Source organism: Coffea arabica, chromosome 6c (genome assembly GCF_036785885.1).
Source record: "Coffea arabica cultivar ET-39 chromosome 6c, Coffea Arabica ET-39 HiFi, whole genome shotgun sequence".
NCBI lineage: Eukaryota > Viridiplantae > Streptophyta > Magnoliopsida > Gentianales > Rubiaceae > Coffea > Coffea arabica.
Window position 1 is genome coordinate 36,264,052 of NC_092320.1, and position 27,743 is coordinate 36,291,794.

At 37.1% G+C, this 27,743-nt stretch overlaps 1 protein-coding gene across 3 annotated transcripts; it reads right to left on the reverse strand.

Moving 5' to 3' along the window:
- Positions 1-24,607: 24,607 nt before the first annotated feature.
- Positions 24,608-27,543, reverse strand: LOC140004332 (CDK5RAP3 protein homolog). 3 transcript variants are annotated; one of them, XM_072053413.1, is made up of 5 exons: positions 27,449-27,543; positions 27,220-27,355; positions 26,974-27,126; positions 26,036-26,142; positions 24,608-24,822 (listed from the first exon to the last, which is right to left on the reverse strand). In XM_072053413.1, exons 1-4 carry the CDS (start codon positions 27,472-27,474, stop codon positions 26,110-26,112), a joined length of 348 nt encoding a protein of 115 aa, XP_071909514.1. In that variant the 5' UTR covers positions 27,475-27,543; the 3' UTR covers positions 24,608-24,822; positions 26,036-26,109. The 3 variants fall into 3 exon arrangements, with proteins under 3 accessions (XP_071909514.1, XP_071909512.1, XP_071909513.1); XM_072053411.1 differs by having other exon boundaries at positions 26,887-27,126; XM_072053412.1 differs by lacking the exons at positions 24,608-24,822; positions 26,036-26,142 and having other exon boundaries at positions 26,550-27,126.
- Between the last annotated feature and the right edge of the window lie 200 nt (positions 27,544-27,743).

A 27,743-nucleotide genomic window follows, 5' to 3' on the forward strand; every position in this document is an offset into this window, starting at 1 on the left:
AGGGTTAGAGGCCGAATTGGACTTTGCTCAAAACATGAAAGTTTTAGGTATTGATGTGTATAAGGTGCCTGTAAAATTTCAGGGCATTTGGATTAGTGTAGAGTGAGTTATGACGAAATTACTGTAGCTGTTCTGCTTTGATCAGAATGCGAAAACTGAGTTTGTATTTGGCTATTTTGACTGGAATTGGTTTGGATTTTGAAGTTGGTGTCTTCTGATGAAATGTAGCTGAATGTCTTAGCTAACATATACCTTTGGAATTTCGGCATTTGGACTTGTATGGACTGAGATATACCAATTACAGTTTTCTGCATTTTGCAAACCTGTTTTGGGAATTCTGGTATAGTATTTCGTATGTTTGACCTAGTTGTGTTAGGAACTGGATTGAATGACCTTCTACAATGTTGTAACCCTGTTTCTTGGCTTCAAAACGGTGGGTCTTACACCCCCATCCGATAATTGTAGTGAGAGTTGTGCCATTACCGCATTATGACGTCAAAACCGATTTTCTTATCAAGGCCTAAGTTAAAGCCCTTTCCTAATTTCTGGTTGCCTATGATGCTTATATATGTTTATAAAACCCTATTGGGGTTGTGATTGGCATTGTTTTATGGCTCGGTATTGAGTCTCATAGTACTTGCTTACGTGTTCTAGGGCGTGACGGTGGTTCACAACATTCCCCTGACGGAAGTGCATGACATAGCACTTAATTGCTTAGTGAGTATACTACTCACTTACTTGTTATAATATGGCTTTGCTCTATGTGTATTTGATGCCTTGAAGGCTTAATTGGTTATTGGAAGTGATTGAGGTGAGGGTGTACTTGACCGCCCTCACCCCTTGTGATTTCATTCATGACTGCTTACTGTTATACTGAAATACTGCACTGGCTATATGAGTTATTGAATCGCAATCTTGGAAAACTGATTTGGTGTTGTTTGGACAATGTCCAACGACCTCACTGTATTACTGAGCTCAACCCCGTTTGGTGGTCATTTGGATCGAGCCGGCAAGGGCTTGGTCGTGATAAGTGACATACCACGGGGACTGTACTGAGGAACCTTGTAGTAATGAGACTCTTGGTTCCGGTATACTCGAGTATTACCAAAAGCTACTGAATTGGAGTGCGGGCCCGGTTGGGGTATGTTTGGTGGAAGGAATGGAGTGAAGTGAGATCTACGGTCGGGTATTCTTAAACATTGACGGAGGGTCAATGAGATTGGATCAAGAATGTAAGCGTGGAAACGGGCTCTTGAGAGCCATCCGTATCCTTTTACCGACTTGTTTACTTCTTAAGTGTGTACTTGAAATGAAAGATTATGCTTATGTGATCTTTACTGCTTATGTGGTAGTAACTCACTGGGCTTTAGCTCATCCCGTTCCATTTGTTTTCCTTACAGGGATATAATTACTTTTGGGACTGATTTGGATAGTCGATTGCCAAGTTGAGCTAGTGTAAATGGTTTTTGTTTAGCTTGTTGAATGAAACCCTATTGTGTATTGGGTTCATTCTCTTTGATTGGCAAACCGAGTATGTATATTCATGATGAATGGTATTTGGCATGCCAATGTGGTTGTAAATGTTGAATTTCAATGTGTGTATGTTAAATTGATGTTTGGTTGAACTTCGGACTGATTCATGTTTCAAACGGCCAAAGGAAAATTTTGAACAAAAGGCACTGGACAGAATCCGGCCAGGAATCCGGCCAGAAACTGGCCGGATTGCCGGCCGGATTGCTTGGAGAATTTGAAAAAATTGGCAACTCTCTGCCTGGTATCCGGCCAGGAATCCGGCCGGACATCCGGCCAGATTCCGGCCGGATTCCGACGGGTCATGTACTATTCATCTTCGGCTTCGATTTTCATTTTTTTTATTTTCGTGATTTTGACTTGTTTACGCGCAATGGGATGTTCCGGAACGTAATTGATCGATGTAAACTGATCCGTAGTCCTGGCGAGAGCTGGGCAGGCAGTCCGCTAACCCCTTTGGTTCGCCTTAGGGGAAAGTGGGGCTGTTACAGTTCAAGTAGTTCAGACTTTAAACATACAAACTCAACACCAAACCTCCCATTTCCTTCCTTTCAACATCAGATTAAGCTAGCAAAGGATGACTAAAAACCAGTTTTGTGAGCTGTTTACGGGGGGAAAACAGAAAAGTAGCGAAGCATGAGGATGAAATGCAGCTTTTCATCATTCAAACAAGAATTCCAACTATCATCTTAACAGAAATCCAATGTTAAAGCACTTCATTGGATAGATTAAAGCAATAAAGGTGACCCAAACACACCCAGAGCAGCAAAAGATACCTGAAATTTCATGCATCAAGAAACACTACAAACATGCGTATCTCCAGAACACAAGGGAATGTAAAAATGCAGCAAAGATTCTTCATTTTCGTGCGCAGGCTTCAACCTCAAACACAAACCTTTAGCTCCATTTTAACCAACACCACAAGCTTTTAGATTTTAAGCAAGGAAACACAACATCCAATACTCCAATATGCTAAAATCCATTCCTTCTCGGCAGCTTTATTGTCAAAACAGCCATGAAGGAATAGAATACAAGACAAAATGTGCATGACCAAAAACACCCAAACAAATCAAATTTTCCCAAAAACCAACCTCTAAAACTTCAATCCAAACTTCCAGAAAGCAAACCCAGAACATCAAAACAAGATAAACACCTCGTATCAAAAACATGTTAAACCTGCTGCAACTTTCTACTGTGAACTTGCGGTTCATCTCATGCATATATTTTCACACAAAGCTCGAATGAAACCTTCATTTCATCAGCCCCAAACCCATATAACCCTCAAGTCATCAGTTCTAACATAATCCAAACATAACGGCTTATCTTTAGCAGATACACAAGAGAAGAATCCGGACAAATAAAAACAGATTAAAAAATCATGCAAGTCTGATGAAAAAGAAGAAATCTACAATCTGCTAGGCTTGCTTAACCCAAAATATGAGGCAAAAGGGATTACCTTTAGCGCCTTATGGTGTCCAGTGAACAAAGAAAAATTGAAAAGATTGCGTCCAGATGCCAACCTCAAAGATACAGATTTCTAGTGAAGATTTCCAGAGCACCGTATGAAAGCAGAAGCAAAAGTTTCTTCTTGTTCAGCCGCTGCCCCCCTTTTCCTTTCCCTTTCTGCCTTTCTCAGTTTTCTCTTTCTTTTTACCGTCAGCTTTCTCTATCCCTCACTGTTGCTCTGTTTTTTTTTTTAACCTCCACTCCCCTCTTGCTCTCTAGCTTTCCCAATTCTCTTCCTTCTAGATTTTCACAGCCGCCCTCTTTTTCTTCCTCCCCTGTTCTCTCTCTAAAACCTCTGCTCCAAAACCCCAATCTTTTTTTGCCGTCCCATTCACTCCTCCTAGCCTCCCAAACCCTAGCCGTCACTCCAGTTCTCTTCATCAGACTTCGCCCCCCTTGCCGCTGTTCCTTTCTTTTTCTTTTATATTATCATGCATCTCTCTTAACCCTCATCTGGATGGTCACAAACCACCCCAGCTCATTGCCTCTTCCTTGGCCATTCGATGGTCATCTTGCATGAAACTCTTTTTCTTTTTCTTTTCCCTTTTTTCTTTTTTCATTTCATTTAATTAATAATAAAAAAAATATAAAGAAAAATAACAACTTAAGTAAAATTGAATAAAATGAGCGAAATTAGGCATAAAAAGACAAAAATGAAATGCTAATTTTTCTTTCTCTTTTTTTTTTCTTTTTTCTTTCTTTCTTCTTCTTTTTTTTTAATTAAAATGATACAAAATAAAACTTAAATAAAATGTACAAAACTAGTAAGAAAAAATAAAACAAAAAGCTAAGATTTTTCCTGTGTTGGATTAGTAAAAAGGAAATAAAACCTATGCTAAAATGACTTAAAAATAAAAGACTAAAAGTAATTAAAACTAACATAAAAACAAAATTAATAGAAAATAAAACCATACTAAAAATTTGGTGTGTGACGGCCCCACCTCCCCCTAGGGCGTACCCCAGGGTTTTCCGGACCGCCTGCCCAACTCTCGCCGGGACTCAGTCGTTCACTACATTCCTCAAACAGATTACAATATAAATCTCAAATATTACATCAAATGTTCCAACATTTACATATCAAAAGCGAAGCGTCCACGCTTCTGCTGCGCCACTCTCCTCGACATTCCATCTTGTATCAATCAAGTCGAGATATCCCGCAAGAATCACTAATATTGCAAACCAAACCCACAGTCCGGCATCCTAAACTTCAAGCCTAGGATACACTACAGAGATCTGAAACCTAAGCTCTGATACCAACTGTGACGGCCCCACCTCCCCCTAGGGCGTACCCCTGGGTTTGGCGGACCGCTTGCCCAGCTCTCGTCGGGACTCAATCGTTCACTACATTCCTCAAACAGATTACAATATAAATCTCAAATATTACATCAAATGTTCCAACATTTACATATCAAAAGCGAAGCGTCCACGCTTCTACTGCGCCACTCTGATCCATGATCCTAATTCTTATACAAGAGGAATTCCACAACAATAAAATCACAACAAGCCTTCCTTCGCCACGAGCCCTATGGAGGGGAATAAAATATTTTTGGGGTGAGCTAGAAGCTCAGCGAGTAACCAGAAAAATCAGTAATCAAATATATTTCACAATAATGCATTTCGATCATTTCGATGATGTCATGATTCAGAGATCAAATGTACGTTTATTGCTCTCATGAGCCGGTGAAATCATTGCACTTGAACACCCAACGCTCAAATAGATCATTTAACATTAACATTGAGAGGGAGCCCCTTTTTGAGCTCCAGATAAACATGAACATGAACCATAAACAAGGTGGAGACGTTGGTGTCTAGCACTAGACTTTCCCAGAACTCATTGAAGCCAAATCATGTCATGAATCCACATGCAAGCACGCATGATATGCAATCGAATAAATAATGCAAGAAGCATTTCACAAGTATTTTGGCAATAGTTTAGGGTCACTCACCTCCATGGCTCAGAAATCATTCATCATATAACATTGCCTTGCTAAAATCCAAGTCTTAGATCACAAACTCAATGCAAACAAGTCCCTTCAAAGTTCGGACAGCACTTCCCCTGAATTTGCTAACTTTTCCAGCCATCATGGATTCATTATTTCCTCAGCCAGTCCCAAAGGTACACACACAACAACAAGTTCATCCAATAGCCATTCAGCAAGCTCCAAGTAGTACAAAAACAAGTCAAGCTAGGAAAAAGTCCGGAAATGAAGGTTAAGCTCAAAACCAGAAAAATGGCTTTTGACATCCTTTTTACGGTAATGGTACAAAAGGTGCTCCGATTGTCGGATGAAGGTGCAAGACACACCATTTCGAAGTTAAGAGACAGGGCTACAATATTGCAGAAGGTCACTCAACCCAGTTTTGAGTGTAACTAGGTCAAAAATGCAAGAAACTACACCAGAACCGGAAAAACAGATTCACAGATCGCATTCTAGCGGAAACATCATAAATCATGCTATCCAAGTCCAAATCCATAAATTCCAAAACCGGCTGAAAGCTAAGAAACAGGGATAAATTTCATCAGAAGACCTCAACAACCAATTCGGAAGCAATTCCAGCCAAAACAACCAATTACAGGCGCAATTCTTACATTCGGGTAAAACCAGAACAGCAATAGTAATTTCAACTTTTCTCATTTTACACTACTCCGATTGACCTGAAATTTTGTAGGCACCTCTAAAATGTCATTCCCTACAACTTTCATGTTTTAAGCCAAGGCCAATTCGGCCTCTAACTAGGAGCTAAAAATTCGGGCAGAATGTTCCTTCACAAAACCTAATTTTCTGAAATTTCTTCCAAAACAGAAATTGATTGCAATTAACCACTTTTTCCACCTCATAGAGTCCTTAAACATCATTTCCAATCATCATATATAGCCACACAATCATGTTCATATTAAAACAGAAAAATCCCCAAAAATTATAAAACTTCATCAAGTCCACCACAACTCAAGATATAATCCATCAAACCATCTCTTTAGCCATCACAAGTCACTAATTTAGCATAGTCAAGAACAAAGAAAGGATTGCTAGACATGAACCTTGAAATATCAAGAAAGTTGATGGCTTAGTCCTTTGCCTTCTCTAATCACTCCACCACTACCTTCAATCTTCCTAAACAAGTGACTTTTGTGGAGGAATTTGAAAGTTTAACGGTTGATTCACAAGATTGAGCAAGAAATGGAGTTGGAGTTGAAGGCTTTCTTCTTGTATTTTTGCTCCAAGAGGTTCGGCCAAGCTTGCAGAAATTTAGGTGCTTTTTGGGTCAAAATTGAGTATTAGTAAAGGTAAGAAATAATGGTCAAAGTCAAGGTTGAATAGGAAGGTGACACTTGTCACCCTTTTTAATGCAACTCTATCCTTTTGTCTCTCCAATACAAATATCTTAACACTTTGTAAAATAATATCATTTAATACAAAATTCCAACAAGTTGTCAAAAATATAATGCATTTACCGCACTTGCGGGTCCCACGTTCAAAATACGCTCTTAATTTCTCAAAAACTAACCGATACTAGAAAAATCATTTTAAAACTATCTTTGCTTATAAACTTTATCTGGAAAATTTTTCTAATAACGAAACTGTAGAAAAGGCGGGCGATTAAATAAAATAAACCTTAGAAAATTAGAAAATTTCCGAGTTCTCAAACTCATTCTTTTCGGGGCGTCACATGGTGTCTACAGTTTGCCCCTCTTGTCTGAGTTTTGAAAAAACTTGAGACAAAGAAATAGACACTAAATACCTACCTGTGTTATTCGGCTGCAAATTACTTGGGCGAATGATGCTTTTGAAATGAGGACTGGCCTCCCTAACAAAATCTTAAAATGGGACTGACCCAAACGAGAAATTGAAATCGAGACTGACCCGAGACAGGAATTTAAAATCGGGACTGACCCGAAACAGGAATTTGAAAATCAGGACTGATCCGAATAGGAAATTTAAAATCGGGGCTGACCCGAGACAAGAAATTTAAACGGGACTGACCTGAATAGGAAATTTAAAATCGGGACTGACCCGAGACAGGAAATTCAAAATCAGGACTGAACCAAACAAAATTTTAACATCATGGGACTGACCCGAATAAAATTTTAAAATCATGGGACTGACCTGAATAAAACTTAAAATGATGGGACTGGCCCGGATAAAACTTAAAATCATGGGACTGACCCGAACACAATTTAAAATCATGGGACTGATCCGAATAAAATTTAAAATCATGGGACTGGCCCGAATAAAACTTAAAATCAAGGGACTGACCCGGATAAAACTTAAAATCATGGGATTGACCCGGATAAAACTTAAAATCATGGGACTGACCCGAATAAAATTAAAATCATGGGACTGACCCGGATAAAATTAAAATCATGGGACTGACCCGAACAAAATTTAAAATCATGGGACTGGCCCGGATAAAACTTAAAATCATGGGACTGGCCCGAATACAATTTAAAATCATGGGACTGACCCGAATAAACTTAAAATCATGGGACTGACCCGAATAAAATTTAAAATCATGGGACTGACCCGAATAAACTTAAAATCATGGGACCGACCCGAACAAAACTTAAAATCATGGGACCGACCCGAATAAAACTTAAAATCATGGGACCGATCCGAATAAAACTTAAAATCATGGGACTGACCCGAACAAAATTTAAAATGGAATGCACACTAGTGGGAGTGACCCATGTTTAGTGGCAATAAAGATGAAATGCACGCTAGTGGGACTGACCCATGTTTAGCGACAATGAAAATGAAATACTCACTGGTGGGACTAACCCATGTTCAGTGGCAGTGAAATGAAAGGCTCACTAGTGGGACTGACCCAACGGCTAGTGGCGGTGTAAAATAAAATGCTCACTAGTGGGACTGACCCAACGGCTAGTGGCAGAATAAAAGAAATGCGCACTAGTGGGACTGATCCAACGGCTAGTGGCAGATAAACTAAAAACAACACACACGTTAGTGAGATAGACTCGATGCTAACGGTGGCGGAATAAAAACGCACACGTCAGTGAGATAGACTCGATGCTAATGGTGGCGGAATAAAAATGCACACGTTAGTGAGATAGACTCGATGCTAACGGTGATAGAATAAAAACGCACGCGTTAGTGAGATAGACTCGATGCTAGCGGGGTTGAATAAAAACGCACACGTCAGTGAGATAGACTCGATGCTAACGGTGGTAGAATAAAAATGCACATGTTAGTGAGATAGACTCGATAGACTCGATGCTAACGGTGGTAGAATAAAAACGCACATGTTAGTGAGATAGACTCGATGCTAACGGTGATAGAATAAAAAACGCACGCGTTAGTGAGATAGACTCGATGCTAACGGGGTTGAATAAAAACGCATACGTTAGTGAGATAGACTCGATACTAACGGTGGTGAAATGAAAATGCACACGTTAGTGAGATAGAGTCGATGCTAACGGTGGCGGAATAAAAATGCACACGTTAGTGAGATAGACTCGACGCTAACGGTGATGAAATGAAAACGTACACATTAGTGAGATAGACTCGATGCTAACGGTGGCGGAATAAAAATGCACATGTTAGTGAGATAGACTCGATGCTAACGGTGATTGAATAAAAACGCACACGTTAGTGAGATAGACTCGATGCTAACGGTGGCGAAATCAATGAATTAAATGTGGTTGTCAAGAATGGGGAATGGAAGGGTGCGCGGCGGGCGCTGAGATTTCATCAACAAGAAATTGAAATTTGTCAAGGAACAAGAAATTAATTTCAAGTTTGATTTTTAAGAATCTTTTCAAAAATAATTTGCCCAAATTTCCACCAATTATTGTGCAACCGATCAATTGATTTGCATTACGGTATGATTGCTCCTCCTTGAGGCCTTGATTCGTAAGATTCTGACTTATGCTTCTTCATCGATTTCAGCCATGAGTACCTGCACAGGGGGCTTGCCAAAGTACAACATGCACTTTATTTTAAAATATTGCAACTACTACTCATGGAAAGAGCAGTGTGATTGATTTGAAAGTCTTGCTTGACTCTTTGATGAAATCCTCAAATGGACTATAAAAAATTTGTCCCTGTGTGGGCTTATTTTGCGAAATCTCACAAATAAAAAATTTGCCCCAGTGTGGGCCTATTTTGCAAAATCTCTCAAATGAAAATTTGCCCCAGTGTAGGCCCATTTAGTTGCAAAAATTTGTTTGGATGACTCTCCATTTATTTGAACAAAGTAAGAAACTATGTTCCCTAACAGAAAATTTCATGATGAATTTCTCAAAATAATACCCAATTTCAAATGATTCCTTCCTCCCTTTAGCAGTGATGCTTTGGGTAAAGGGTCACCACTTTTTGTTAGCTCCTCTTTCAAGACCAATCAAGTAGGCATTATTTCTGCTTTTGAGAAGGCTAAGGAAAAATGAGAGGTTAAGATCTGTCTTATTCTTATGCCCAAATTGTATGTAATCCATTCAATATCACATCTTAGTGAAAGCAAATAGTTTGTCACCCCTATTTCTTGAGAAAACTTAGTCAACATATAAGTTTTAAGCTTGTAACATTTGGGGTAGAAACGATAGCTAAACATGTGAAAATAGTTTATAGCCTTATGATCCCGAATGATTGACGGATTCCTCAGAAGCATAATCCTTACTTCGAGTTGTCATGAAGGATAAGTCAACGATGGACTTTATGAGCTTGTAATGCGGCTTGAAGACGATAGTTTAAAGAAATAAGATTTTCAAGGACATTGCACTGAAGATCGCATTTTTCCAAAATTGCTCATATCTTGAACTCTAAGATCTTGGACTTTATTTGATTTTCATCATTACTCAACAGGGACTTCAGCATCGAGTCTTTTTGCATTTTCCTTTGCATTTAATTTCTCTCGCTTTCTCTCTTTTCTTTTTCAAAGGGTTCCCTTGCGGGTTTTCACATGATGAGCACTATCAACTTCACAGCTAATCAATTCAGAAATACATCTAAAAAAAAATTTCTCGGCATCAGCATATGAGCATCACTTACCAATTAATTTAGAAAATTTCTCGACAGAGATGTTGTAAAGAACAAAAGTCAGGGCTTCCGGCTTTTGTAATGGGGTCAGGTGGGGTGCTTAACAAGGTTAAGGCTTGAAAGCGGATTTCAAAAACGGTTTGAATGATCTGAGATCGCATTATTGTGCCAACCCTATTTTAGGATTAAATCAGAACTTGCCCCAATTTATTATCAATTGAGACTCTTTTCTCATTCAACTTTCTTTTTTTTTGATTGATTTTTCCTTTCGGCCTTCCGCCATTCCTTTGAAATTTCAAAATTTGCCCCAGTCTATTTTTGAACTTGAGGTTCTCTTTTCTCTTTCCTCTTTTGATTTTGTTGCTTTATCACTTTTCACTTCTTGAGACTTTTCCTTTTCAACTCAAACTTGCCCCAGTGTGGGGTTTGCGATTCTCAGGGGTTGCCAAATGAAATAATTTATTCTGAAGGCTCAAAAGGGATAACTAGGGATAGAATATTTGACTGGAAAAGAAGAGGGCCTGACTTTTATTCTGTTCATTACATTAACTCTGAAAGGAAACTTTCTTAATGCGAATTTTATTTTGTACCTGAATTAATTAACTAAAGATGACCCCCATTCATCCAAATCTGTGAAGCATAGGTGATTCGCCGGACACTCTTCCCTTTCTTTTTTTCTCTTTCTCTCTTTTCTTTTCTTCTTTTTTTCTTTTCAAAATTGAAGCCCAGGTAGAATCAAATTTCCCCAATTTGTGATTCTCTCTTTTCTTTTAATTCTAGCATTTTTGCTTTTTCCCCTTCTTTTGGAAAATTCTCCAATCTCCTTCCCAATGTGGGGTGCGATCATAAGTGCTTTTGAAAAGAACCACCCATTTTAGCTCAAATGAGGATGCAAAGGATAAATGTTGTTTAGGTTGTAGAAACAATGGCCAAAGCATCATTCTTATGCTTCATGACAACCAAAGTAACAAAATGCTCATTGAGAATTCATTCCCTTTTTATATTTGATAATTTTCCAATGTAAGGGAGTGATCATTAAGGCGCTTATTTGAAACGAAATTATTCTTTTGAAGGCTCAAATGGGAGAGCAAATGATAAAGGCTGTATGGATAGAGAAACGAATGCTTGAAGTATCATTCCAAATTTTCAAAATAAACAAGGATAATGCACCATTTTGCTTTCACTGAGATGTGAATTGAATATAATTAGACACAGTGGATATTTTCCAAGCAAAGATTGCCCCAATTTGCAATTTATCAATCAATGTGACTGATTTTATTTTGAGGTGCTTTTGTGAAGGAGAAAAGGTATCTCATTGGGTCTTTTGAGTGTCCGATCAGTTTGAGTGGTTTCTTTTAATTCTGGGCACTCTTATTGTACAGTTTGGATCACTAATTTTGTGAATTTCCAGGCAAGAGGTTGAGGAAATCTCAACTTGGTCTTATTTCTTAAAACTCATCATGAAATCTCCAATGAGCAAAATAAAGAATGAAATGTACATGATTATATACAAACTTTATTGCGGAAAATATTTAAAACAAAATTTCTCGTTCAATTATTATACAAATGAGAAGAAAAGAGCTCCACATATATACACTTTTTGTCTCCCTTTCTTTTGGAACAAAATGTATAAACAAATCAAATAAACGAAAGTTCCCTTTGAAAAACAATTATAAAGTCTTTCAGAGGCTTTAGCCCAGAGCCTTCAGATGGATCTTTCATGTTTTCATTGTAGGATCTGCCCAAGAATCAAATAATACTTTTCACACTTTCCGGATCAAAAATTGTTATCAAATATAGAAAAAACATTTTCACCTTATTGAAACATTTTTATGAATGCAGGGGGAGGGGAAAAAATAAAGGAAAAAAATACCCAGAGTTAGTAAGCAAAATTGCAGAATCGGTATGCATGTCCTATGGGGGAAACCCTTTTATGCCAAGGGTAAGCCTAGCATGAAAACGCAAACCTCTAGGGTAGGCACCATACGATACCTGATGAATCCGATCAACTGATTGAGTGAAAAAATGATTTGAAAAAATTGGCCAATTGGAGTGAGAAGAGATATTTGTCTTAAAAAATGAGGACGAAGTCCGAATGGATTGCCTGCTTTGATCATAAAATGATGTGTAAAAGAGGTTGCAATGTCTTGATTATTTTTATTCAGTGAACCTTAGACTTAAACCCTAAAGGGGAAAAAGCGGGTCAAATGGATTGGATAAATTGATGATTTATTCAAAACGACTGAATTGCCCTAAAAATAGGTAAACTGGTCAAATGAATTGAATGAAATTTGATTTATCCAAAATTAATCGGATCACCCTAAAAAGGGTAAATTGGTCAAATAGATTGAACGAAACTTGATTTATTCAAAATTGGCTCGATTGCCCTAAAAATGGGTGAATTGGCCAAATGAATGAAATGGAGTTAATGATTTATTCAAAAATGATTAGATTGTCCTAAATTTGAATTGACAAAATGGATTGGATGAACTTGATGGTTTATTCAAAATCGATAAGATTGCCCTAAGAATGGGTAAACTAATCAAATGAATTGAATGAAATTGGTGATTTATTCAAAATCGACTAGATTGCCCAAAAATGAGTAAATTAGTCAAATGAATTCAAAATCGACTAGATTTCCCTAAAAATGAACAAATTGATAAAGTGGACTGGATGAAGTTGATGAATAAAATGGTCCAATGGATTGAATGAAATTGATGGTTTATTCAAAATTTGATCTATCCACTGGTAGTTCCAAACATTTATTGCGATGCATTAGTCTATGAGCCTTCTAAAATCAAATTTTGGCCTCAATTTATTTATCGTCTCAATAGTGAGGAATTATTTGTGAATTTATTCAAATTAATGTCCTTTAAGCAAGGGATTTTTACCAATTTTGATAAAATGACCAAAAGGTGATTATTAGACGCTCATATTCCAATGTGCAAAATTGCTTCATCATTTTCGAAAAGATCGGATCCTACCTTACCTTGTGCACTACCCCTTTGGATGGTACAAAATATAAACGTGCAGGTCTCCTTGGATTAAGTATCCGAAACATGAGGTGGTTTATTCCTAACACGGGATCCCCTAAATGGCATTCCCTTTCTAGGGTTTTTGCATGATGCCAGTTTATTAAAATGATAAATTTACAATTTAATTGATATCATGACCTAAAGGGACCCTTTATATGCCAGGGTAGGCCTAAAATGATATGCCATTATTAATTTACGAATGCAATATACCAAAATTTTTAAACGTGCAATAGCCTATCTATAAGGGTAGGTCCTAAAAGAGGATCATGCCAGACCTCTTATTTCCTAACGTTTGTGAATGCAAAAGACAAGAGACAAGGAAATGTGAGTTCAACACATAATCACATAACACGTTGGACAATTAGATAATATAAAAAGCAACAAAGATAAATAAGGAAAGAGAGGTGGGATCCCTCCCCTCGTGCCTAGTATCCTTAATAGGGTAAGGTCGACTCTACCCTAGGCAATTCTAATATGGATGCATGAGTTTTGGTTCACTAATGCATCTAGACTCGATAAGGCTTCGGCTCCCAAGCCTTCAGACCTAAAGGCGAAGGGTCATCACTCCCAGGGCCTTCGGTCGGTGGCTCGAGTGATCCCTTAGGTAGCGCTATGGGCGCAGAGCACACCATCCGCCTACCCAAGGCAATCGATCCTAATCCTACAAGGAGGTGTGGGAAATGCCCACGGAAAAAAAAATGGGGTAAATAAGACTATGCATGCACGTATGAGGTGCTTTCTTATTGAGGGGAGGGATTGTACCATTATATGCGGTCGAAGGTTCTAGGGTGACTACTCCCCACCCAACAATGCAAGCGCGGGATAACATAAATAAATCATTCATCCATCAAATCAATCGTACGCAAATGTGTGAGGGAGTGAGTTGATACGCGTGAAATGCAAAAATCCTAAAAAAGGAAAAAATGCAATCCTAAACATCCAAATGCGATATATGAAAAGGTTAAAAGAAGAAAAAGATTGACTAAATCAAATTTGCTCGGACTCTCTAAGTCCCCAGTGGAGTCGCCAGCTGTCGCGCCCCATTTTTTTTATAAGAAAAAAATTAAGTTGGTTTAGAAAAGTGAATTTTTTATTATGGAAAAGCATGGGTCTAAATGGGACTTGAAAATGCGACGATTTGACCCAAAATGTAGTTTAAAAAGGGTTTTTTGAATGAAAAATGGAGTCGCCACTTGGTATAGAGTTCAGGTGTACCAAGTCACCTAAAAATGAATTTTAAAGGAAAAAAGTAGAAAAACCCTTTTCAAACGACTCCAAGTCTACAAAATCAGAGAAAAAGATTCGAGAGTCACATTTGAAGAAAGGGAAGGCAAGGATAAGAATCCAAGGCACCCTTTCAACCTAGCCAAGGCTAGTTGCGCGATTTAGTCAAAGATTTTCTTATTTTAACCTAAAGATTTATCACATTTGGATGTTCTATATGAATGCAAACCCTAGACCTAGGAGGGTATCGGGGGGTCAAAATGTATCTTCAAATCTTATTTGGTACCAATCACATTAATTGTAACGTCCAATAAAGACTCTTCGAAGAAGTCACGAATAATGCAAGTCATGAGACTCGAAAGAAAGGAAAAGTGAAGAATATAATAATATACAAATGCGTATGACCTAAAGGAATGCATCATAATGGGTGCGGGGACTTACACTTGTGACTTTCAATGTTCCCTTTAATAGAGGGAATACAAGCGTGCTAAGGTTAGAAAAAGCCAAACTCGTCCATATCCCATATCCAAAGGGGTTTTCTTAGTCTAATCAAGCAAATGTACTAGCCTAGGTCTAATGCTTAGATGAAATGCAAGTCTAATGTCATGTTTCATACAAAAGGGTAAGTAATATACATATAGGGGAAAATACGGGGAAAGGGATATACGTATAAGGAGGGATATGGGATAAAGGATGTACATAAGAAAGTGTCATGCAATATGGTAAAAACCCTAAAAGGTGAAAAACATGCATGAAATGTAGTGATTCCCTAAGGGTCTAGCGTTGGACTAGCCCATATCTATGAATTCCTACTAGCATTGGACTAGTGGAAAAACGGAATGAAGGGCCACAACTAGCGTTGGACTAGTGTGGTGACGGGAAAGGGGGCCACGACTAGCGTTGGACTAGTGTGATAACGTCACACATTCATTACAATCAAATAAATCATGTAAAGCCTAATAAAGCAAATAAACACATAAATCACATATAGCACATAACACATAAGCATGATGTCTAGATGCAAGACTCTAGGAAAGCGAGTAACACATAACACATAAGCATGCAAAAACACACAAGGCAAATAAAGTAAATAAAGCCCTAACTATTACATTCGGGGAACCCTACTACAATCTAAAAGGGGGAAAAGGACTTAGAAAAGTAAATCCTAACTATTACATTGACTAGCTAAGACATATCTTCAAGAGAGGCGCCAAAACCTAACTATTACAAATTGGGGTTCAAATGCCCTCGAATGACTTGCCAATTAAAGAAGGCTAAATAAAAAGAAAGTGAAACATGCAATTAAACATTAAAAAGGCGAATCAAAGCATACATATTCACACATAGCACTTAGGAGCACGTAGGAGAAATAAAATCAAGAGGATAGAGGTTACCTCCCTTGCAATGGTAATGAAATGAAGGAAATATTAGCATCAAAACAATAAAAGGGTCAAGGCACCAATTAAATAGTAAAGTATAAACAAAATCACCAAATCCCTCCCAATTGCAACTTAAATGAAATCAAATAATGCATAACTTCCAAGAAAAGAAAATTATTGATCAAATTTCTAAAATAGAAAAAAAACTACCAAGGACCCAATTGCAAACATTAACCAAGCACTCACACCCAATTAAAACATTTTAGGAACTTCAAGGGTTCAAGAGCAAAGAAGGGGTTAAGTAATGATGGGAATTGCAATTACTTTAGGACCTAATTGTAAGAAATTAGAACATGATTGGGCCATAGCAAGATAAAGGGAAGCTTAGGGGAGTAAAATGCAATTGTCGAAAGCCATTTTTTGCATGCAAGTTCCATGCAAGAGTCATGAAACAAGCTTCTGCAATCGAAGGAGAAAACTGCTGCATTTGGTTTATGAAACTCATATCCCAAGACAATTTTTGATCAACCTTTTCCAACCAAACACTCAAAGACTTAATGTGACACACGATTTCAACATCCCAACAAACCAAAATATAGAAGGAAAAACACACAAATGCTGGAGAAAATTCCAGCAAGCATGCGACGACCTGATTTGTTCATCTTCCAGCAATGTGTTCGACCATAGTTCAAGTATTTCAGACTTTAAAAATACAAACTCAACACCAAACCTCCCATTTCCTTCCCTTCAACATCAGATTAAGCTAGCAAAGGATGACTAAAAACCAGTTTTTTGAGCTGTTTACGGGGGGAAAACAGAAAAGTAGCGAAGCATGAGGATGAAATGTAGCTTTTCATCATTCAAACAAGAATTCCAACTATCATCTTAACAGAAATCCAATGTTAAAGCACTTCATTGGATAGATTCAAGCAATAAAGGTGACCCAAACACACCCAGAGCAGCAAAAGATACCTGAAATTTCATGCATCAAGAAACACTACAAACATGCGTATCTCCAGAACACAAGGGAATGTAAAAATGCAGCAAAGATTCTTCATTTTCGTGCACAGGCTTCAACCTCAAACACAAACCTTTAGCTCCATTTTAACCAACACCACAAGCTTTTAGATTTTAAGCAAGGAAACACAACATCCAATACTCCAATATGCTAAAATCCATTCCAGAAATTCCATTCCTTCTCGGCAGCTTTATTGTCAAAACAGCCATGAAGGAATAGAATACAAGACAAAATGTGCATGACCAAAAACACCCAAACAAATCTAATTTTCCCAAAAACCAACCTCTAAAACTTCAATCCAAACTTCCAAAAAGCAAACCCAGAACATCAAAACAAGATAAACACCTCGTATCAAAAACATGTTAAACCTGCTGCAATTTTCTACTGTGAACTTGCGGTTCATCTCATGCATATATTTTCACACAAAGCTCGAATGAAACCTTCATTTCATCAGCCCCAAACCCATATAACCCTCAAGTCATCAGTTCTAACATAGTCCAAACATAACGGCTTATCTTTAGCAGATACACTCGAGAAGAATCCGGACAAATAAAAACAGATTAAAAATTCATGCAAGTTTGATGAAAAAGAAGAAATCTACAATCTGCTGGGCTTGCTTAACCCAAAATATGAGGTAAAAGGGATTACCTTTAGCGCCTTATGGTGTCCAGTGAACAAAGAAAAATTGAAAAGATTGCGTCCAGATGCCAACCTCAAAGATACAGATTTCTGGTGAAGATTTCCAGAGCACTGTATGAAAGCAGAAGCAAAAGTTTCTTCTTGTTCAGCCGCTGCCCCCCTTTTCCTTCCCCTTTCTGCCTTTCCCAGTTTTCTCTTTCTTTTTACCGTCAGCTTTCTCTATCCCTCACTCTTGCTCTATTTTGTTTTTTTTTTTTAACCTCCGCTCCCTTCTTGCTCTCTAGCTTTCCCGATTCTCTTCCTTCTAGATTTTCACAGCCGCCCTCTTTTTCTTCCTCCCCTTTTCTCTCTGTAAAACCTCTACTCCAAAACCCCAATCTTTTTTAGCCGTCCCATTCACTCCTCCTAGCCTCCCAAACCCTAGCCGTCACTCCAGTTCTCTTCATCAGACTTCGCCCCCCTTGCCGCTATTCCTTTCTTTTTCTTTTATATTATCATGCATCTCTCTTAACCCTCATCTGGATGGTCACAAACCACCCCAGCTCAATGCCTCTTCCTTGGCCATCCGATGGTCATCTTGCATGAAACTCTTTTTCTTCTTCTTTTCCCTTTTTTCTTTTCTTTTTTCATTTCATTTAATTAATAATAAAAAAATATAAAGAAAAATAACAACTTAAGTAAAATTGAATAAAATGAGCGAAACTAGGCATAAAAAGACAAAAATGAAATGCTAATTTTTCTTTCTCTTTTTTTCTTTTTTCTTTCTTTCTTCTTCTTTTTTTTTAATTAAAATGATACAAAATAAAATGTACAAAACTAGTAACAAAAAATAAAACAAAAAGCTAAGATTTTTCCTGTGTTGGATTAGTAAAAAGGAAATAAAACCTATGCTACAATGACTTAAAAATAAAAGACTAAAAGTAATTAAAACTAACATAAAAACAAAAATAATAGAAAATAAAACCATACTAAAAATTTGGTGTCTACATTAAGTAAAGAAAAACAACAATTTAAATACAATCGGATAAAATGAACAAAACTAGGAATAAAATACAACAAAGCTAAGATTTTCTTTTTTCTTTTTTTTTGAGTAAATAATAGTAAACTCAAATATAAAAGAAATAAAGTATATTTTTTGTGAATGATTTTCTTTTTTTGATAAATTTTATGCTCAAAATGAGTTAAAAATAAAAATAAAAGACTAAAAGTAAATAAAAACTAACATAAAAAAATAAAATAATAGTAAACAAAAATACCCTAAAAATTTGGTGTCTACACTCTTAAAAGCCAAACAAGTGATGTGAGCTATGAGTGAACGACAATCGCTTTTTGTGTTGTGTGCAACGAAGTAGGTTTGTCCGATGATGATCCATTTACTAACTTTCCATCTATTGTTTCTTCGATTTTAAAGGATTACAAGGATGTTTTTTGTGAGGCCCGAGTCAGTTCTTAAGTTTGATATTAGGGTTTTTCATTATTTTGTGCGGTTAATTGGGGTTTTAGGGTTAAGAAGGAAACCCTAATCTCGGTTAAGATTGAAAACCCTAACTTTGCTTATGATTAAACCCTAGTTTATGTGTTATTTGTAGGTTCAAGTTATTGTTCATGTTTGGTATTCTAGTGTATGTTTTGGCACAATAAAAATAGGATTCGTTTTAGTTTACAAAGGTTTAGCAAGTTTGAAATGGTTAGCAAACCTTAGATTAGTAAACCTTTAGTGTTATAATTTATTAAAAAGTTTAAGTTGGGTTTAAAAACCCTAATTTTTCCAATGTTATAAAAGTTGTTGTTTGATTATTTTATTATGGAGAAAGGATGTTTAAGTATAGGTGATTAAAATAAGGAAGTGATTAAGAGTGATTACATGTTTTGAACTAGTTTAAGTTATCATTTATGGAGTTAATTGAAAGAGTTCAAAATGTTTGAGGGCAAGAGTATAACAAAAACTAAGTTGAAGTGCAAGGGTTAAAAAGCAAATAAAGCACTTTTATGTGATTGGTGGAGAGAGTAAATATCTTCCTACACTTTGACTAGCTTATATATATCATAGACTTGCAAGTTATCATAAGAAAACAAAACAAATTAAGAAGGAAAAGAGAGAGGGAGAGTGCCGACCAAGGAGGAAAGAAAAGAGAAGAAACTTGCTTCAAAATTCTGCAATTTATAGCTTCCATCTTGCCTTTGGAGCTTGAGGGAACAACTTAGGAACTTGATTGTTGAAGTTTGATCATCTACCAAACCTATTTGAAGGTAAATCATCTTCTTTGAAAGTTAAGTTTTGGGGTTTTTAATCTTTGAGCTATGGAAGTGATGTATTTTATTGTGATTATGGATTTGTATGGTGGATGTGATGTTTATATTGAAGTTTCATGGTTTAATTATGATGATGATGTTGCTGAAATTTTGATTAAGCTTATGAAAGAATTACGGTTTCATGCTAAATAAGTTAATTAGCTTTAATTTTGTGCTATGAAGATTGTAGTGGTTGTGTTTGATGATTGGTTTCTTTGGGTTGATGAGTTGGTGGTAAAAAAAACTGATTTGGGTTAAGAAACCCTAGGCATTCTTAGGTTAGTTTAGCTTTGTGACAGCCCCACCTTCCCCTAAGGCGAACTAAAGGGGTTAGCGGACTGCCTGCCCAGCTCTCGCCAGGACTAACGGTGCAGTTTAGAGCGATCTATTGCGTTCCGGAACTTATAACGCGCGTAAACAAGGCAAAAGGGCAAAATAACCCAAAATAAAAAAATGAAATTTGGAGTCGGCCATGAATAGTAACCGACCCGTCAGAACGCAACCAAATATCAAACAAACATTCGCATCTTGAACTTGAGCAATTACAACCCAAAGTAGCATATAAAAGTTTTCAAAAGTTAATATATACACGGTTTGCCAAATGGAAAGTGAAAACGGCCCTAAAGACACATTTAGGGTTTCACTTCATATACACTACAAAAGAGATATACATCTAGTTCATTCGGCAACCATCTATCAAGATTCATTCCAAAAGAGTCATATTCCTGTAAGGAAAACAAAAGGAACGGTATGAGCTAATTGCCCAGTGAGATACTATCACTTACGCACCCAAGTGCATATAAGCATCAAACTTTCATTCAATATAGTAAAAATAAGCAAAGGTACACTTCAAATATGGTGATAAAAGGATACAGATGGCTCTCAAGAGCCCTTTCCTCGTTTGCATTTATTGATCGGAGGTCATTGACTCTCCGTCAATGTTCAAAAGTAACCAACCGTAGACTCCACTTCTCTCCCATTCCTTCCACCTAACATCCCCCTACCGGGCCCGCACTCCAAACACTTGCACTGTGGTATTACTCGAGTATACCGGAATCGAGAGTCTCCCATACTACAAGATTCCTTATAACTTTACCCAAGGCTCATTAATTCTCACGACCAAGCCCTTGCCGGCTCGATCCAATCAACTACCAATAGGGTTGAGCTCGATGATAACATTTGTAGTCATTGGATACTCGTCCGATCGACACCAAGTCAAGTACTTTCATTTCATGTAACATTCCAATAACATGACAACAATGATATAAGGCATATAAGTGAGAGTGATAAAGTACACTTTCACTGCAATCAAGTCACATTCAATTCACTTCAAACAATTTACATTCATAGCCATATAGTAACACATAAGTGAGTAGTACACTCACCAGGGTCAGTGCAGATACCTCCCAAAAGAGAGATTTAACCACCAAGAAACCCTAAAATAATCCAAGGAAAACAATTGAAGGTTCCACTTTCAAAATTGAGTATACAGAATGCACATGTGAGGCTCGACTACCAGTCGTATGCCTCGCCAAATAATTACTAAAGCAAGGGTGCAAAACATGATTTTTGGTAACGAAAAGGTAACATGAAGACCTAGGCTTAAACAATCCAAAAGCCCTTCGTTCAAATCACAAGTAAATCCAACTAGCCTTCAAGAAAAATTTCGGCAGCATAACCCTTGTTTTTACCTATTTTGCAGCCATCATGGCTTCATTATGTCCTCAAATCAGTCCCAACATCTCGTACAAAAATAATCTCATTCCCAAAAGTCGTTCACTAGGCTTAATGGCATTCAAGTACAAAATTTAGCTAGGAAATAACCGGATATGAAAATCAAGCCCTAAACTATTCAAATGAACACAATAAGACTCGATTACAAGTCATAAACCAATTCTATATACTACCAAAACAGGGTTCCCTAAGCATACACAAACATTAAAGGAAACCAGAAAATTCGGAAATACAATTAGCTTTGGCCCTGAAAAAAACAGTTTTTGTCCTCATTTTGCGGTAATGGCACCAATTTCACAACGATTATCGGATGAGGGTGCAAGACCCACCATCTCGAAGATAAAAGTCAGGGTTACAACATCACAGAAGGTCACTCAACCTAGTTTTGAGTGCAAACAGGTCAAAAATGCAAGATACTACACCAAAAACGTAAAACAGATTCACCAAAACGTATTCTAGCGGAAACATCATAACTCAGGCTCTCCAAGTCCAAATCCAGAAATTCCAAAACCAGCTGAAAGCTAAGAAACAGGGATAAATTTCATCAGAAGGCCTCAACAACCAATTCGGAAGCAATTCCAGCCAAAACAACCAATTACAGGCGCAATTCTTACATTCGGGTAAAACCAGAACAGCAATAGTAATTTCGACTTTTCTCATTCTACACTACTCCTATTGACCTGAAATTTTGTAGTCACCTCTAAAATGTCATTCCCTACAACTTTTATGTTTTAAGCCAAGGCCAATTCGGCCTCTAAATAGGAGCTAAAAATTCGGGCAGAATGTTCCTTCATGAACCCTAGGTTTTTCAATTTTCTCCCAAAACAGAAATTACTTGCAATCTTCCACTTTTTTCACCTTCTAGAATCATTATATACCATTTCCAATCATCATATATAGCCACACAATCATGCTTATATGAAAACAGAAAAATCCCCAAAAATAATAAAACTTCATCATTTCAACCACAAATCAAGAATTAATCCATAAACTTGCATCTTATACTACCACTAAGCATGATTTAAGCTTCATTAGGTGAAGGAGAAGGTTCATTCACTACTCACATAGTAAAACAAGAGAGGGAGAGTTGCTTGTCACCTTAGCTTCCCCAAACACTTCACCAAACAACTCACTAACACCTAATGAAGAGGTATTATGGTGTAGAAACAAGTTTAAGTGATTGTTTTGGAGGATTTGAGCTAGATGGAAGCCAAAACCTTGAAGAGTTTTCTTTCTTCCTTTGCTAGAGAAGGCCGGCCAAGATGGAGAAGAAAAGAGTGAATTTTTGGTAATTTTTTAGATATTTTAACCAAATGGTAAAAAGGTCAAAAGGTGAATAGTGTTCCAACAAGTGCAACCAATCACAAAGTGACACTTGTCACTCCATTTAAAGCATCTCTATCCTTTTGTTCCCTCTCACATCAATCACATCTCAACCTCTACTTATCTCTTAACACCCGATAAATTAATTCCAGTATTCAAAACTTAATCTAGTTGGCCGAATTTTTTCGAACATTTCGCACTAGTGGGTCCCACGTCTAGTATACACTCTTCATTTCTCAAAATCTATTCGATATTAGAAAAATCATCTAAAAACTATATTTACTCATAAAAATTATCTAGAAAATTTTCCGGATACAGAAAGTGCAGAAAACAAACCATTGAAGATAAGATAACCTAGAAATATAATAAAACCTAGAAAATGGAAAAATTACGGGTTCTCACAAGCTTGGCTAATGTTTAGTTGGTTAGGGTTTGGTTAGTTGGGTGTTAGATCAAGTTCCTTAGTGCAAATGAAGTTAGGTTAGGGATTATGGTTCGTGTTTGGTAATTTTGTGGTAAAATAAGGAGAGAATTTCGGACCATTAATAGACCTTTTAGAAGCTGGTATATGTGTGTTTCATTGGTAGGAATTTGGTTGGAAACTTGTATAAGAACCATAGAAACGGACCGTGCGGTTGCGGCGCGCAAAACAGGCAAATCTGGAAAACTTGGGCAGTTCAGCATCCGAACTTTGGCTTCACTTTTCTTGATGTTACGTATGGATTCAGAAGTTCCTCAAAACATGAAAGTTGTAGCCTCATAAGTCCTGAATATTCCTGTAAAAGTTCAGGTTAAACGGATTAGTGTATCCTGAGTTATAGACAAAACACTCATGCCTGTTTTGAACATTGGTTTGTGCTGCGTTTTGAAGTCAGCCTCTGACCGTGCATTTTTCCGTTTTGATCCCGTATGATCTGGGTGTCAACTCCTTCATCATAAATGTAGATCTTGGTTTTGGCTTCGAAACGGTATAAAGTACGTCGAAATCCGAGTTCCGTAGCTCCTGTTATGACCAAAACAAGATCGATCGTCAGAACTGCCTTGAATCTGGACAGTTCTGACGGGTACTTTGACACTCAACTTTCGTTCTGTTCTGAATGGATTCAGGTCTTGGCCAAAACATCAAAGTTTTAGCCTTATGTCTCAGATTTCTAATGCCTTTGGAATTTTCTGATTTGGATTTGTGAGCTGGGAGTTATGGTCCAACAAACATACCCTGTTCGTTACTCTAGAGTGCGAAATTCCTGGAACGGTTTTCTGTACTTTCGACCTATTTCTGTTTAGATCCGGATTGTGGTGTCTTCATGAAAACTATAACCCTTCCTCTTAGCTTCACACACTACAAGAAAATTGCGTTTCTGTGACAAGCGAAAGTCGTCACTAAAAATTCAGAAGTCGTCACAAAAAAAATCAGTGACGACTTTTACTGCTGTCACAGAGCTGTCACTAGTTCTATGTCACAAAAGGGGGTCCATGTGACGACTGTTGAAAGTCGTCACAAACGATTTCGCTTTTGTGATGACTCTTGTCGTCACTCATTATTGTACATTATGTGACGACTTTTATTGTCACTAAGCTGGCTAAATTCTTGTCATAATCAACCCTTGGAGTTGTCACATTATGCTTCCGTTCAGTGACGACTTTTGTTGTCATTGTTTTCCATCCATAAAAAGTGACCACTTTCTGGTGTCACTAGTGAAACTTGTTGGCAGTGACAACTTTTTTATTGTCATTTATTTTTTTTTGTAAAAAGCAATAATCTAATGTTAATTACGCAACATAGCTGCCAACAATCACAAAACGTTCATTGAGTAGCAATGAGAAAAAAAAAAAGCCAACATACGAAAAGAAAGCCAACATTCATTTCCAATAGAAGATCAACCCAAATACATACATATATATATATATATATATATATATAAATGTTGCCTCAAATGAGTCATAAAGCATGCACCATCCAAAATAAGCCATTCAGTTACAATACTAGTGATTTCCCATCCACAATAGAGAGTAGTAAAGTTCTATACAAAAATATGAGCACGATTCCCATCTAGAACAAAACATGAGCGCGATAGGCCTTGTAGTCTTCAAATCAAAAACCATCTTCACAGCAATGACTGGCTTCTTCTTCTTGGGAATCGTGTTAGAACCTACACGTTACCAAAATTGAAGCAATGAGCATCGGTGTTAAAACTGGAACTACACTTCTAGATAGGCACCATATTATAAAAACTAATGTCACTCTAATTTGAAATTATAGCAATCTAAGTAAATTGCTTAACACAAAAATAAAGTGAAATTATAGCAAATAAGACAATGAATGTATATTCTGTGAAATATAGAATAACAATACAAACACAATAAATATCTGCATGTTCACAAATATATATGCAATAACAATAACAATAACAACAATAAAATCCTAAAATCATTGAGAGCCTAGATGATCGTGAACCACACAGTATATCAAGAAAAAAAAACACACACACACACACACAATCACAGGTGCCTCTTTTTCCTTAGCACAAAAAAAAAATTCTGATACAGAAAAATTTAGATGAGTTCGACAAAGAAAAAAGTGGAATACATCCCAAAGTGAAAAACCATCTCAAAAGGGGAACTCACGAAACCTAACTGTTGCCTCAATGAGACTTGCCAAATTAATTTAAAAGGAAAAATATTTCAACTAGCCGCAAAGTTATGTTTCAAGAAGCCACAAAGGCATACTCCCGCCTGAGAGCCACAAAGTTATGTTTCAAGTAGAAGGCAACTGCTCTTACCTTCAAGACATATTGAAGTGCAGAACAAGCAAAGTGTACATATGCCACATATAATAACTTTGACTGTCTTTAGCAATTAAGAGATGAAATAGCTATGCTAAAAATATTTGTAGATAAATTACACTTCCACTTGGAGCAGTAGATGCAATATAACGCATTTTGAGAGATGACAGGACAAAGGAACCTAAACCAATCCCATCTAGTACATCTCAATGTGCTTTGACTGCTAGTGTCATGATCAGCAGCTCAGGGTAAATTAGTATACAAAAATGTTTCCATGGTAGTAAGGTACAGGAGTAACAGGACAACCTCTGTCCAGGTGCATCCATTAGTTTTGCAGCTGGATAGGCATAATCAATGAGATCAACAGAACACAAAGCTCAGAAGGTGCATTTACAAAGACATGCATGTTATTTCAATCTATTACTGAACTTTGCAACCATATATCCTTTTGATCTGTGTCTAAGGGGCTAAAATTACAAAAAGTAGAGAGATTGAAACGAAGTGAAATTCAAGGCATAGACTAAGAATGAAACATTAATTCCAGAGAACTGGTTTGTCAAGATTGTAAAAATGTTCTTACGGTATAGTCCCTTCAAATATGGATGCTGACCACAATTAAGCTCAGTTACCACCTCCAGCTGGGGATTGATCTCTTTAAATGCTGGCAAATGAGATTCCATGAAAGCCCTGGTGTGTTACGGACATGGTTAGTCCTTTCATTGCGCTAGAAGACGACAGGAATCTACAACTTTTTATTTCATACTCTCTCCCATTTAGATTAAAGAGAATTGTCCTTCATCATTAAGATTATATTAATGATATTTTTCTTATCAAAATTGCTTTTCTTTTGGTGGAACTGTGCTTGTAAACTAGCAGATAACTAATCTAAAGCAGGGAAAACTCGCTTTTTATATAAGCTAAACAAATTGTATTATAAGACCACATCCTGGACAGTCAAAATGCCATTCAAAAGCAGCAACAATGCCAAGTAGACTATAATTTAACCATTCCTTTAATACATATTTAAAAGATTCGACAGAAATAGTAGCATAGGAACTTGCACTGTCAAGTTGGAATTGGCCCAGATATATAGATTTTTGGAGTATGATTGAATTAGGGCCTGTGTCATATAAAGTGTCCTCTTACATAACAAGAAAAATGAGTGGACACAAAGCAATTGTCCTATATCTTTACATGGTAAACAGTACATCTACAAGAATGAGAAACATTTCGAACAAAGACACAATATAAAGTAGGCGCTTATGAAAAATCAGAATTCACAAACTAGAGTTGAAACAAAAATTTGACAGGTAGCAACAATACTAAGAGATAGCGGCATTTCATGGAGTACACATACTAAAAATCAATTCCAAATTTTTCTACAGGTAGAGAGGAAAATTCTTGCGTGATGATAAAATTGGCATCTCTCACCATGATTTTGCAGTGCTAACATACTCCACCATGCTTTTATATTTACCCCAGAAAGTTCAGATTCCGACACTGTTTACTCTCACTTACCTCCTGTTCAGAATGAGCATCTCTGACAAAGGCCGAATAGAATTCAATAGCCAGTGACACAGAATCACCATTCAATACTTCTAGTATCCTGCTAAATGTGCTTGGAAGAGTTTTACTTGCAGTTTCTAACAGCTCTGACCTCACATTTACTCCCTGGAAAGCAGAACAATATTCTCATTTATGGACCACTATTATAAAAATATACTGTAATAACTAATTAGTGGCCAAAAAAAATTAAAGCATAACCTGCAATCCCAGATCCTGACAAGCCTCTGCATATTTAGTTGCTGAAAGGGCTGCATTTCTTTTTATCTCAGATTCCTTCCGCTCCAGTTCAACAAGTTGCTGCTGAATCTTCTGTACCTGCTTCTTCTGATAAGGTCTAAAAGTTGAAAAGATAAGGATAAATAAGCAGACAGAAATAACTAATCAGACATTCTATGCTTGCTTCATGTATGACTTTGACCTAGCTTACATTTCATAATTAACATTTTGGACCATTATCTGAGCAGCCTCTCCCAGGAAAATTGAATCCTTCTCAAAAGCACGCACAATTGCCTACCAAGCACCCTGTTCAAAATGCAACACATTCACAGTCACAAAAAAAGATTGTCCTAAGGCACACAAATGCACACACATGTAACCACTCACAGATGAGAAGACAGACAAACACGTCCAGGTACACATACACAAGCACGAACACACAGAGAGAAGGAAGGAAGGTAGAGATTAGGAAGATGATGATGATGTCTTTGCGGATCTTACAGCAG

Bases quoted from the DNA above. Each gene is read 5' to 3' on its own strand.
- LOC140004332 (XM_072053411.1), bottom strand. From the start codon at position 27,474: ATGGTCCAAAATGTTAATTATGAAAT. The intron at 27,356-27,448 runs GTAAGCTAGGTC...TTCAACTTTTAG, and splicing joins CAAAATGTTAATTATGAAAT to ACCTTATCAGAAGAAGCAGG. The intron at 27,127-27,219 runs GTTATGCTTTAA...TCTGCTTTCCAG, and splicing joins GTCAGGATCTGGGATTGCAG to GGAGTAAATGTGAGGTCAGA.